Genomic DNA, 14,220 nt, shown 5'->3' with positions numbered 1-14,220 from the left:
AGAAACATTTACGAGGGCCGCCATTGGCCGCACTTTGAGAACCGCTGATTTAAACCAATATCTTTCTTGATTCTTTGTACAGTATGCAAAATAGAGTATGTATACCTGTGCTGAAGTTCACTGCTGTGAGGAGTCCAGTTAAAAAAAATCACAGCAGGAGCCCAAGACAATTATAAAACCAATTGAACTTTCAGTACAGTTCAATTGGTTTTATTTTCATAAACGGTTATCAACCGTTAGTGCCAAAGCAGTAGGCTATAATATATTAATTACTGCTGTAGACTACAACCTGTCGTTGTTTACGACGCTAAAGTTGGCTTCCGATTCAGAGCATCCGATTCGGCAGTTAAGGGGAAAGTTAAGGGACATTTCATTTACAGCGCTGAGCGAACAATCCTCTGTGTTTGAACCTCTTAAATCGCTGCATAGCAGATTTATTTGGACTGGATTATCCCAGAGGGTCTAAAGATTCTTTATAACAGAGTTTGAGATTTGTGAAACCTTAATTCTATTTGTGAAAATACAAACAAGGGCGATTTCAGTGTTTTTTTTTTTTATCTAGACCACATTAGACCAGGTCCTGATCTAAAACCACTAGACCTACACTCATTAAATCTGGACTGGATTATCCCAGAGGGTCTAAAGATTCTTTATAACACAGTTTGATTCTTTATAACACAGTTTGTGAAAATACAAACAAGGGAGATTTCAGTGCTTTTTTCGCATCCTGACCACATTAGACCAGGTCCTGATCTGAAACCACTAAACTACACTCATCAAATCTGGACTGGATTATCCCAGAGAGTCTAAAGATTCTTTATAACACAGTTTCAGATTTGTGAAATCTTTATTCTATTTGTGAAAATACAAACACAGGTGGAAGGCTGAGGTTGCTGCAGCAGGCCAGGATCAGGATCAGAAAGTGAACCTCCCAGCTGGGCAAGCCTTTATGCCTTCTTGAGGCTCCGCCTCTAGATGGGCGGGCACAAACAGGACGACACTGCCAGTACCTGCCAGAGGACAGCAAGGCTGGGAGCACAGACAGGCAGAAGGGGGGAGGGGTCGTCACAACATGTTCTTTTTTTTTGTTTTATTGTTCTGTCTTTTTATTTATGTATTCCAGTAATGTATGTTGCATGTTTTAATTTGATTGTATTTACTTGTTTAAATGAAATGTGTTCTATTTCGTATATGGCTTCGCCCTCTAAGGCTATTGCTATTGGGTTATCCCTCTGCGCCCCCGCGCAGCACTGAAACACTTGTAGTCCACGCCCACCCGCCAGGTGGGCCCCACCCTCGGGCCTCCTTCCGATATAAATAGGAAGGTGGCCCGGCAATCTGCTCCCTCTTTTCTTCAGCAACCAGCAGTACTGAAGCACGAGAAAGAATCATGAGCAGCAATGATCGTATCCGCATGTGTCCTTCGTGCAATACAGTCACCCACTGACGAAACGGTTTCTGCAAGGGGTACGAAGACTCAGACCGGTGTCACGCGCACTGGCGCCTCAGTGGGATTTGGCTTTGGTGTTACGAGCACTAAGCAAAGCCCCATTTGAACCTTTAGAGCAGGTTCCCCTCAACATGTTATCAGCCAAAGTAGTACTGCTTTTGGCTCTAACATCGGCGAAAAGGGTGAGTGATTTATCGGCTCTCTCTGTGGCCCCGTCATGCCTCCGGATCCAAGGGGATGGCAGTTCGGCTGTGTTATGCGGCCAAGTCTCTTCAAAGATAACCCTAAAGCAATACACTAATGCCAACAGGAAAACCTGTCAACAAGTTCTGTATTATTAAAGCAAGTATTAAAACAAAGGACAACTTAAGAACAATACAACCATGTAAACGAGGCATACAAACAATAGCAACTGTTTTAGTTTAAAAACAATGACATGGAGTGACAGGTCGTTAAAGCTCAATAAGTAATGTTTGTTTGTTCAAAATGTTCATATAGCTGACATCTCTTAGAGCAGGGTGTCAAACTCAAACACACAGTGGGCCAAAGTAAAGAAATGGGTGCTAGTGGAGGGCCGGACTGGTTCAATGTTTATTGCAGAACTTATTGAAATGAACTTATGGCACATATTAAACCTGGAACTAACAAAGCTTAAATTATTGCCTATAAAAACAACATTGAATAATCAGTTGCATTCATTTCTTACGGCTCTATCTGCAGCTTTTCCAGAGTAATTTCTTATGAGTACATTTTCCCACAGGCCAACAACAGCTTCAACAAAACTATTCCCCTCAGAGAGAAACCAAACATGCCCTGTTGCCGTGAGAGAAAGTGCAGAAGGAAGCATCCATTGAACTCAGGTTGCTGCTCTGGGATGCTAGTTCAGATACTTGGCGTCTCATCTTGGGTGCAAGGTCATCAATGTTTGGGCTCAGGCTCTGAGCGGAGGAGACCCTCAGTATGGAGTGAAGGTGCAATATATACCGGCGGGCCAGATTTAATAGGAATTAGAAATTATCCTGCGGGCCGAAATGAAATCCACCAAGGGCCTGATTTGGCCCCCGGGCCTCGAGTTTGACACAATACATTAATACATTTTAAATAAGCTTGAAACATTTAAGTTTAATTATTAAGAGACTTAAGTTCAAATAACTCAGTGGATTTAGTACAGTACACTTTATTTACCAAAGTATCCATAACAATAAATACTAGAGTTACTTGGATCGATTCAAATAATTAGTTTCATACTCAAGTTGTTTGAGTCTGTAACTGAATTGTATAAGGCAAAAAAAACACGTGTGCCAAGATATTAAATTCTCGAAGTAGAATGATCGCATTAGGAGGATATATTATGGGAATGTTCAGCTTCATGCTTACAAGCATCTCTCTAAGTCACTCAACGACTCGCAACAACAATCATTCGGACAGGAAGCTCAGGGAAAGTCATGAAAAATGTTTTATTTATTTAAATCTGATGGTCTTTGCAGGATCACAGCACGGTTTACAGAGATGCAAAAATGTACTTGTATCTTCATAAACGTATATTCTTGCATGCTTTGTTATTAGTACACAGTATTTCACACAAAGTGATACGGTCACAACATTTCTCAGTATCTCATTAAATGCGTTAAAACTTTAACAAACCACAACAAAAAATAAACACATGAACTTGTAATAACCACACATCTTGAGTGATTGTCATTAATGAAGTTTAAGGTCATCAGTTCCACTAAATTCATAATCATAATTATAAACGTGCGACAGTTAATCGACTAATTGCCAGAATTGGTTGACCAGAAAAATGAGTGGAGGGCAGTTATAGTACACAGTGGGTGTTTCTCAATGTCGAGGAAGGATGCTCCAGAGCCACTATTTCAAGGATGCTACGTCATCGAGTGAAGCCGAAGGTCTGTTCCAATGTCCAGGCTCCTTGGAATTCTACCGAGCCCGTCGTCCTTCGTTACGGGAAATTTTGAGGCTGCACATGTGCATACTCCGGTCTTAAAATCCCCACAATGCTTTGTGCACGGAGCAATTTCCCAATCTTTGGCGGAAATCGAGCTCCATTTAAGGCGGGGCCTCGCACATGACGCACACCTGTTAGCCTGTTCCACCATTCCTCGTTTTCCGAGGCTAGGAAGGATTCTTGCCTCGCTTCTGAAGGACCTGACTCGGAGGGACATGTCCTACCAAGTAAGCGTCTTCGACATTGAGAAACACCCAACCTCTTCAGTTAGCAGTCATTCAGCTTTATTGTCACCAAAATATAATTTAACAATGTGTTCATACTCGATATGTTTAAGTAAGGTGGGGACATTCAACATAAACTGTTATAATTTTAATTAAATTTTATTTGAAATGAAAGAAAAAACATATCTGAATTGAATGCCTGACTTTTTGAGCCAGGGCAATTAAATTCTACAAAATAAAAGAGCACTTTAAAAAGATAATTTGAAGATAGATAAGAGAGGGTGAGGTACATAGGAGGAGGATACGGTGGATGAAGTAAGGATTGAGGTAGATGGAAAATTGAGAGATTAAGGAGGAAGGGGAGGTATGGAGAGGTATGGAGGTGTACAGTATGGAGGTGCATGGAGGTGTACAGTATGGAGGTGTTCAGTATGGAGGTGTACAGTATGGAGGTGTACAGTATGGAGGTGTACAGTATGGAGGTGTTTCTTTAAGTGAAAACCCTATATAGAAATACGATAGAGAGGGAGATGAGGAAGGGTAGATGGCTGTGGGGTGAGGAAGATGAAGGAGAAGAGAGATGAAGAGGGGGAACAAGAGGGAGCTACTGTCGTCATAAACAACTAGCAGTGGCCTCTATTATACTCCTCTCTTTTCTTCTCTTTTTTCTTATCCTTTCTGCTTTTCTTCCTCTGCATACGTACCCTTCCTTCCACGGGGGTCTGCTTCAGGTCGGACCCTTCTTCTGGGTCCTTCACCTCTACTGCCTCCGTCTCCTTCAGATCGGACCCTTCTTCTGGGTCCTTCACCTCTACTGCCTCCGTCTGCTTCAGGTCGGACCCTTCTTCTGGGTCCTTCACCTCTACTGCCTCCGTCTGCTTCAGGTCGGACCCTTCTTCTGGGTCCTTCACCTCTTCCTCCACCTTCTTCTCTCGGATCCTGCAGCTCTGGTCTTTCAGGACTGCCGCCCAGCTACGTTTTGTCACCTCTCCCATTTCCATTTTCTGCAGAGCGACCTCTCCGGCCTCGGTGTTCGGTAAGTCGGGGAACTGTTCCACTTCTTTGCTCTCTTCCGTCACCTCTATCGTTTCACAGCTCTGGCCTCGATTGTCCGGGTTGTCCATCGCCTTTACAATAATCCCCATCTGTGTTACTTTCAACGCCTTGACTCCTTTCCTCTCTTGTTTCTTCTCCTTTCTGCTTTTCTCTTTCAGCAGCACTTCCTCTCCTGCCTCGGTCTTTGACTCGGAGACTTCTTCTGGGTCCTTCACCTCTTCCTCCACCTTCTTCTCTCGGATCCTGCAGCTCTGGTCTTTCAGGACTGCCGCCCAGCTACGTTTTGTCACCTCTCCCATTTCCATTTTCTGCAGAGCGACCTCTCCGGCCTCGGTGTTCGGTAAGTCGGGGAACTGTTCCACTTCTTTGCTCTCTTCCGTCACCTCTGACGTTTCACAGCTCTGGCCTCTATTGTCCGGGTTGTCCATCTCCTTTACAATAATCCCCACCTGTGTTACTTTCAACGCCTTGACTCCTTTCCTCTCTTGTTTCTTCTCCTTTCTGCTTTTCTCTTTCAGCAGCACTTCCTCTCCTGCCTCGGTCTTTGACTCGGAGACTTCTTCTGGGTCCTTCACCTCTTCCTCCACCTTCTTCTCTCTGGTCCTGCAGCGCTGGTCTTTATTGGCCACCACTGCTGCCCAGCTAAGTTTCATCTCCTCTCCGCTTCCCATTCCCTGGAGGCCTGCCTCTCCGGCTGGGAGTTCCCAGATAGATACTTCGGGGAGCTTTTCTGGTTCTTTCTCCTCATCCTTTACCTCTGTGGTGTCACAGAGCTGGTCTTTATTGGCCAGGCTGTCCTCTGTCGGTGTCACCTTCATCCATATCGGTCTGAAGTTAGACTCCCAGCAGTTTGGGGTCTCAACAACAAGGTCATGTATGGACTCCTCTGGTTTGATCAATTCCTCATCCAAGGCAAGCCATTTCTCGGCCTGAGCCTCAGGGAACTTCTCCTGCAGTTTGATATCCTTGACCCTTTTCTTCTGTTGTTTTTTCTTCTTTCTGCTTTTCTCTTTCTGCAGAACGACCTCCTCCGTCTTCTTTAAGAAGGAGAACTCTTCTGGTTCCTTCTTCTCCACCTCTGTGGTTTCACAGCGTTGGTCTTTGATGGCCACCGCTGCCACGAGGCTAAGTTCCTCTTCCTGCAGCTCTACCTCTGCTGCCTCGGTCTTCGGGAAGTCGGTGAACTCTTCTGGTTCTTTCTCTTCTTCCTCCACCTCTGGAGTCTCAACCAGGTCTTGTGTGGACTCTTCCTCTTCATCATCCACCTCTGGAGTCTCAACCAGGTCTTGTGTGGACTCTTCCTCTTCATCATCCACCTCTGGAGTCTCAACCAGGTCTTGTGTGGACTCTTCCTCTTCATCATCCACCTCTGAAGTCTCAACCAGGTCTTGTGTGGACTCCTCCTCAGTGAACTTCTCCTCCTGTTCCTCCATCTTTTGGACTTCTGTCACCATCACTGTCTCCAGGTGGTGTTGTTCCTCAGCCGGGTCCTGAAGTGACTTTGCCTCCAGGATGTTTTCGACCTTGACTTCCTCCTCCAGGATGTCTTGCTTCTCTGCAAGGTCCTTTGTGGACATTTCCTCCAGATGTGACTTCTTGTCCTCAATCTTCTGGAATTTCTCCTTGATCAGTTTGCTTAGAGAAGCCCAGCTCTGTCTTTTCTCTGCAATTTCTCTTCTGACCTTCTGTGCCAGGGAATTGTTATCTTCCTCAACGCTGTCAACGTGTGTCGCCATTTTGGACTCTGGACACAGCTTGTTCTCTTCCAAGCTCTTTGAAGACTCTGCCAGTGCTTTGTATTTCTCCTGCCAGTTTGTGGACGCTGAGAGACTGTGAGAGAGAGACACCTTCTCCTGTTTCAGACCCATGATTTCAGTGTCCCTCTGCTGGACCAGTTCCTGCCAGACATTCACAACTTTCACAAATCCGGCATTTTCTTGCACCAGCGACTGGTTTGCTTGCGTCAGACCCTTGATCAGGACTTCCCTCTGCTCGATCCTGGTAGTCACCATCTTCTGGTGATAAGGCCAATTCACCTCCCAGTGCTGGTTTTTCGCGGCCAGGTCCTTTGAGTACTTGTCCAGAAGTTCATACTTGGACTCCCAGTGTTTGATAACATCTACAAGCTCAGCTTTGCTGAAGCTATTTGTGAGCTCTGCGAGCCTCTGAGCGGCTTCCTGCTCACACACGACTGGACTAATTATTCCTGCCATGGCACAGTTTGTTTTGACTTGAATTGTGCGTAGTTAGAATAATCGAAGTGTGTCTGTACGAAACCGTGTTTCTTTGTGGAAAACGGTAACTGTCTTTAGTAGATTTGTTCTCTGTAAAAGACTGTGTTGTTCGTATGTTGAATGTAGAAGTTACTGTATCGAGTAAATCTGAATGACTGAGAGCTGTTCCTGAGGAATACCAGAGTATTCCACTCGCATGTTTTGAAGGTTCCGAACATCAAGGCCGATGATGTCATAATGTATCTGTGATGACGTTATTACATCATCACAGGTGATCACATGACTTATCAGCTGATGCAGTTATGACATCACGGAAGTTCTTTATCATGGATTCTAAATGGATTCCGAATTGAAGTGTAAAATAACAATACTCAACACCATGTTCACTTCAGGCATTTAAATATGCTTGAGTTTGACACATGTCTGTCTTGGAGCCTTCGGTGCTGAAATCCATAGTTCTGCTGCATAGTTAATAAAGGCTAAGCTGACAATATATAAATACTGTTTACGCTGATGGTTAGCTCTGCTAGCTTGTGCAATACAAAAATGACTGGTTGCAGTTGATATGACCGGCCCGTAGGCCACAACATGAAAACAGAGAGAGACGTTCGAGGGTTCCAAAAACCACGGCACTTTTATTGTGATGGTTCTAAACACAACACCGGAAACATGAGAGGATGGGCGAGGGGAAAGGATCCCGGCGAGAGTCCTCCTGCAGCAGGCTTAGAGAGAGTCAGGGGCGTCGCCTGGACCTGGAAACATTTGGGGCTTAGCCCACAGTGGCGGCGCTGCAGACACATTTTCTACTGCAAGACTCCCCACACGCACATACACAATTGCGCCATCTGGTGTCACAAACGTGTGCCTGCATTAGCTTTGTTACGGCAATGGATTGTGGGAGATTCTCATAGCACGTGAGGATCTCTTGAGGGTAAGGTGCCTGTATTATCTCGGTGGACAAAATGTATGTTTTTATTTTATAAGGACAATAACGTACTGTTGTGTTTGTTTAGTTTAATGTTAATTGTTTAATGCTCACAGTCACAGCAACATGTTTTTGTGTGATTGGTTTTATATGATTTATCAACGTGATCATCAATAGCTAATCTGAGCACGTGTCCTTTTATGCTGTCCATTGAAATGCAGGAAAGTAATCACCAGCTCTGAGTGATCTGTTGCCGAGGGGACACTACACCGGAATTACATAAACAGAAAAAAAGTGCTATTTTGAGGGAACTCACCTCCTCTAGGGTCCCCCAGGAAGATTTTTTTAAATGATGAAGTTAAAAGCATCAATCTTGTGCACTTTGAGAGCAACATCAAGAGATATGGATACATCTCTCAACACCCATATGTCAACAAAAATCAAAGAATCCGAATCAGAAACGGGTTTATTATTTTAAAACACTTTATTTTCCAATTAAATCATAAACTATGTCAAATTATTAGAAGTTGTTAGTAATCAGATTAAACAGAAAAAAGGGATGGAAGGAGGAAATAATAATCCCTCATCTCTTGCTGTTTGCCGTTGAAATGATCTCTTTTGCTGGCCAAACATGCTGGATGGAAAGCAGTGATGTCTCACTTGCCTTGGCCCTGTATCTGCAGTCCCTAAATCAGTCATGTTACCCATTGACTCTTGTCTGTTCTGGTGCTCCTGTTCATTGTCGTTCTTGTCTGTTGTATCTCCTCCTTGTGTGTCCCTTTCTCCTGTTCTCCATCCTCTACTCCGTTTGGCGCATCTGTGATGACTGTGTAGGTAAACACAAACAAGTATGTAAGTCAATCAGTTTCCAGCTCTGTCAAATAAATGAATTTCAAGATACACACATTTGTCTTCATCATTCCTACAAATGCAGTTTGAGTAATTCACTTAATATATTCACATCACACTTTAATATAGTCATTTTCACTTAATACTCTAATATAGTCATCTTTCTGCATTCAACACTAAGGAAAGCTGTATAATTTGACATGATAATGAGGAAAAAAGGCCTCCGACAATGCAGATCATTTTTGGATCATATGAATTTTAAGATGGGGTCCCGGGTCAAGGCTTAATATTTGGGAGCATAGTGTCCCTTGCCCCCTTTCAGGAGCCCCACTGGATTAGCTTTGATCTGAAATATTTGTATAACAAGCTTGTTAGCTGGCTGTCCATCTCATAATGTTCACATAGAAACTAGCTGTCAATAGGAAATATCAATCAGAAGAATTATAATTGAATGCAAAAATCTGTCACAAAAAGAGGTTGCACATTTAAATGCACCTGTGTTGTTATGGCAACGTCAGTGGCCAGACAGCCACATTTACTGCTGCAAATACGTTCAAACATGCTGTCGACACGTAAAGCAGTGGCAACTATGCCACCATTTCAGCTGACTCTTTCTCAGAAATACTGTCACATAACATCCAGGAATCATATATTTCAGTGCTAGTTTGATGCTAAGCTAAGCTAACTATGAAACACTTTAACTGACAAGACTCCGGATCAACTGTGTACTGTAAGGTAGCTTCTAGCTTCATGTCGAACAGTAAGTCAACCTTTCCCAGAGAGCTTTCTTTGAAATCACCAGGTAACGCTAAAAAATACAACAGTTAGATTGTATGACAAAGTGTGTATATAATATATCTGGCTAGCTAAAGCTACTTGCTAACGGTTTAGCTTACCCCCGCGATTCAAAGTAACGTCAACGTAGCTATAATTTATGCTTTGCTTACATGTTCGCATAACTTGTAAGTTTACTGACAGGTACATACCTTGTTCACCTGGCTCAGGTGGTGGCTCTGGGGTTGTTGTTTGAGCCACCACTTGAGAGTTGCCATCTTTTTTATTAAAAAAATGTCTAATGTCCATCTTCAGAAACTCCGCGTCCGCGGCTGAAAGTGTAAACACTGTCACAGAGGAGAGGTACGTACCTGTCAGCCAATAAAACACGTTTATTTCCATGCAACTCTCTGATTGGTCTGGTGGTTGCCTCTGTTGCATTCACCGAACACGGGAAATTACAATTCTACCATCCTCTAGGTAAAGTACGGTTAATGTATTCTATTATTGAGGGAGAATTTGTCCGGGGCTAAAGAAAAAACATCCGGGGCTTCTACCCCAGGCGACGCCCATGGTCTGCACTCTGTCCGGGTGGCCGAGAGGATCCTGCAACTATGGAGCCAGATCCTCTCCCCTGATGACAAAAGACTTTTAAGGAGCTATGGACAGGGAAGAGCCAAGCCGGACCCAGCAGACCCTTTCCCGGAGATCTACCTGAGCCCAGGGCTCGGAGAACTGACCGGCCCCCTGCTCAAGGTCGCAAACCAAAGACAAATGACCATCCACAGAGTTGACAAAAAAACTATATACATGAACATTGTAAAGACGACCAACAAAAATGCACTGAAGGACAGGGCCTCCACTGTGTGGAGCACCAGACTGGGTGCAGGAAGCGGACCAGGCCCACAGTGGAGGATTTTATACAAACCTCCCATAAAAAAACGTACTGCCGATATGGAGTTAGATTTGTATTTCTTCTTCTTCTTCTTCTTCTGTGGTGGAGGTGTGTTTTTGAAGAGGGAAGAGGGATTTTCACTTTTAGTTCGTTTGTTTCTGTTTCAATCGTTTTCTTTCACTGTATGATCTTACGTGGAGATATTTGTACTCTTTCCAAGTACGGTTAATTTGTTTTTCCGTGCCTCGTGGCTGGGATGGCGTCCTTCGGGGCGCCGCCGGTGTCTCTGAGACACGGAGTGCGTTTGGTGGCTCAGGCCGCAAGCACAGTGGAGCAGGTGCTGCTGGCTGTGGGGGAGCAGGTAGGCCATGTAAACATCTCCTATGCTTCCCGCATGAACAAAGCGGTCGTGGTCTTTTTGAAAGACCAGAAATATGTAACCAAACTTATTGAGAGCGGATTAATGGTAAACGAGGAATATATCCAAGTTTCGCCGTTGGCGACACCGTCCACGCGGATCACTGTGTCTGGCGTTCCTCCATTCATCCCGAATGAGGCGCTGGAACGGGAGCTGAAGCGGTTCGGTAAGTTTGCCAGTAATCTCCGCACTGTTGCTCTGGGGTGTAAAGATGAAAAGTTAAAACATGTCCAATCTCTACGGAGACAGGTGTTCATGTTTCTGACTTGTCCCACTCAGACACTGGATGTGTCTTTCCGGGTGAGGCATGAAGAGGGGTTTTATATGGTTTATGCGAGCTCAGGGAACGTAAAGTGTTTTGAGTGTGGGGAGTCGGGTCACAAACGTGTTGCATGTCCACAGAGACGGCACGCCGCTCCGCCGGGTGCGGCCGAGCCCGGGGCCGCCGAGCCCGGGGCCGCCGAGCCCGAGGCCTCCGAGGCCGCCGAGCCCGGGGCGGTGGAGCCCGTGGCGGCGGAGCCCGGGGCGGCGGAGCCCGGGGCGGCGGAGCCCGTGGCCGCGGAGCCCGTGGCCGCGGAGCCCGGGCGGCGGAGCCCGTGGCCGCGGAGCCCGTGGCCGCCGAACCCGGGGCCACCGAGTCAGTCGCTGGGGCGGCCGGGGCCGCTGGGGCGGCCGGGGCCGCTGGGTCGGCGGCCGCGGAGCCCGGTGTCGCGGGGGCTGCTGTTGCACCCGCCGGGGCCCCAGGGGCTGCGGATGAAGTAGAGATGAATATCGGGAGAGATGAAACGGGGATTGTAGAGAATGTGGTGAGTGTGAGAGGAGAACATGTGGAAACAGGTAAACGGGTGGGAGATGATGTAGCGGGACAGGTGAGGACCGGGGCTGTGGGACAGGTGGAGGCTGTTGGCACACAGCAGGAGCTGCCGTCTGGTTCTGGGAGGCAAACAGAGCTTCAACAGGCTGCAGACATTAATGAGGTGACAGAGATGGACACAGACGGTGAGGGGGATTCTGACTGTGTTTCAATTGCAGATAGTCTCTCTCATAACGCAGAGATATATTCTTTGGAAGAAATTAATGTCTTTTTAGATGAGTCCTTTGGCAAGGCAGTGGAAGTGAGAGAGTTTTTCCCTGACACTAACAAGTTTCTTCACACAGTGAGCACTCTTCAGAAAGTTGTAGGGTTAGACCTGCTGGATGAAAAGAAACGCTATCGTCTCAGGAAGCATGTCACTAATATGAGAAAAGTTCCGAAAGGAAGCAAAAAAGGGGGGAAACTGAAAAGGTCTAAATAATGTCAACATGATCATGCAACACTGGGTGTCTCCTCTCTGCTGTGTGTACCTGTCTGTTATTTTTCTCTATCTCCTTCCTCTGATGCAGGCTTTAAGGGTTGCTTCTTTAAACATTAACGGGGGTAGAAGTGCACAGAAAAGAGCTTTAGTGCTGGAGGTCTTTAATCAGAAAAAATTAGATGTGATATTTCTGCAGGAAACGCACAGTGATGAATGAGACGGACTGGGGGATATGGTGGGGGGGTCAGTATGTACTCAGTCATGGCTCAAACCTCAGTGCTGGAGTAGCTGTTTTTTTCTCCCCCTCTCTAAATGTTAAGATTGTATCCAGCACAGAGATAGTGGCAGGTAGAGCCTTGATGGTGAAGGTGGAACTGTTAGAGTTTTTTTTCACTTTTATTAATGTTTATGCACCCAATCAGGGCCCTGCACGTGTATCTGTGTTTCAGTTATTAAAAGATGAGTTGGACACTAGTGTACAGGGGGAGTGTGTGATACTGGGGGGGGACTGGAACGCTTGCACTAATGTCACTTTAGACAGAATAGGACGGGAGCCGCATCCTCAGTCGTCCCTTTTACTGTCACAGGTGATGAGAGAGGCTGACTTAGTGGATGTGTGGAGGATGAAACACCCCTCTGTTAAACAATACACCTGGATGAGAATGCTAGATGGGGGCGTCAGTGCAGCCAGGCTAGACAGATTTTACATGTCTGCTTCTTCTATTACTCGTGCAGTGAACTGTCACATCCAACCGGTTGGTTTCACAGACCATCAGCTAGTTTCTTTAGATTTAGTTTTATCCAACACAGAGAAGCCGAGATCGTTCTGGCAGTTTAATGTTAACATTTTACAAGATTTGACTTTTTGTGAGAATTTTAAATTATTTTGGATCAACTGGAAATCAAAGAAAGAGTCTTTTCCCTCCCTGAGTCAGTGGTGGGAGGTAGGAAAGGCTCAGATTAGAGTGTTCTGCCAACAGTATACAGCCTACTCCACTGCAAACATTAGGAGAGCTATAGAGCAGTTAGAGAGGGAGATCAGAGAGTTAGAGAGTGTGTCTGCTCGAAATATAGAACAGTCCCTCCTAAAACAACAACAGCTTAACTGTTTTCTTCAGGAGAAGGCCAAGGGAGCCCTGATCAGAGCCCGTTTCACTTCCATGAGAGACATTGATGCACCAACCACCTTCTTCTTCAACCTGGAGAGGTCTGTGGGCCAAAGGAAGCAGATGGTATGTCTGCGTCTCCCCGATGGACAGGTAACCTCTGAGCCTGCTGAGATGAGGAGGCATGCAGTGTCCTTCTACACAGACCTGTTCAAAGCTGAAGGTTGTGACGTGGAAGCTGCTGATGAACTTCTTCAGGGTCTTCCACAGCTGAGTCCAGCCGAAAGTGACACCCTGGGCTCTGACATTACGCTGGAGGAACTGACCTCTGCGGTGACACAGATGGCCTCCGGCAAGGCTCCCGGCATAGACGGTTTACCTGCAGACTTTTTTAAACATTTCTGGAGTATTCTGGGACATGACTTGCTAGAAGTGTTGATGGAGTCCTTTGGGAAAGGGACTCTTCCAGCTTCCTGTAGGCGTGCAGTGATCTCACTGTTGCCTAAGAAAGGAGACCTAACCCTGCTGAAGAACTGGAGACCTGTGGCTCTCCTATGTACGGACTATAAGATACTGTCAAAGGTCTTAGCTAACAGACTGAAGGTTTTTATCGAACTTCTTATCGGTCCTGATCAGACATATTGCATCCCTGGCAGATCAATTGTGGACAATTTGTTTTTGATGAGACACTTTTGATGTTTGTAAACTGTATAATATAAATGTTGGTATTATTTCTATTGACCAGGAGAAGGCGTTTGATCGTGTGGATCACACTTTTCTGGCTGCCACATTGCAGGCTTTTGGTGTTGGGGAGCATTTTGTGTCCTGGGTGAAGTGTTTGTACAGTGATGCATGTTGTGTTGTGAAGGTGGGGGGAGGGCTGAGCAGACCTGTACCAGTTAAAAGGGGGATCAGGCAGGGCTGCCCTATCTCAGGCCTATTATATAGTATTGCCATCGAGCCGCTTTTGTGCAGACTTAGAAACCGGCTGAGGGGCCTGTGTCTGCCAGAGTCAGCTCAGGCCCCCC

The 14,220-nt window shown here is 45.8% G+C and overlaps 1 protein-coding gene across 1 annotated transcript; it reads right to left on the bottom strand.

Annotated features, from left to right (window-relative positions):
- Positions 1–889: 889 nt before the first annotated feature.
- Positions 890–7,095, bottom strand: LOC117457235 (golgin subfamily A member 6-like protein 25). The gene is made up of 2 exons (XM_071205243.1): positions 4,345–7,095; positions 890–1,029 (listed from the first exon to the last, which is right to left on the bottom strand). The coding sequence occupies exons 1-2, from the start codon at positions 6,907–6,909 to the stop codon at positions 916–918; spliced, it is 2,679 nt and encodes an 892-aa protein (XP_071061344.1). The 5' UTR covers positions 6,910–7,095; the 3' UTR covers positions 890–915.
- Between the last annotated feature and the right edge of the window lie 7,125 nt (positions 7,096–14,220).

The sequence above is a fragment of the Pseudochaenichthys georgianus genome, chromosome 13, assembly GCF_902827115.2.
Source record: "Pseudochaenichthys georgianus chromosome 13, fPseGeo1.2, whole genome shotgun sequence".
Lineage (NCBI taxonomy): Eukaryota > Metazoa > Chordata > Actinopteri > Perciformes > Channichthyidae > Pseudochaenichthys > Pseudochaenichthys georgianus.
Note: the sequence above shows the minus strand (reverse complement) of the source record. Positions and strands in the feature narration are given on the sequence as shown.

Bases quoted from the DNA above. Each gene is read 5' to 3' on its own strand.
- LOC117457235 (XM_071205243.1), bottom strand. From the start codon at position 6,909: ATGGCAGGAATAATTAGTCCAGTCGTGTGTGAGCAGGAAGCCGCTCAG. The intron at 1,030-4,344 runs GTACGTATGCAG...CTGTGCTCCCAG, and splicing joins AGACCCCCGTGGAAGGAAGG to CCTTGCTGTCCTCTGGCAGG.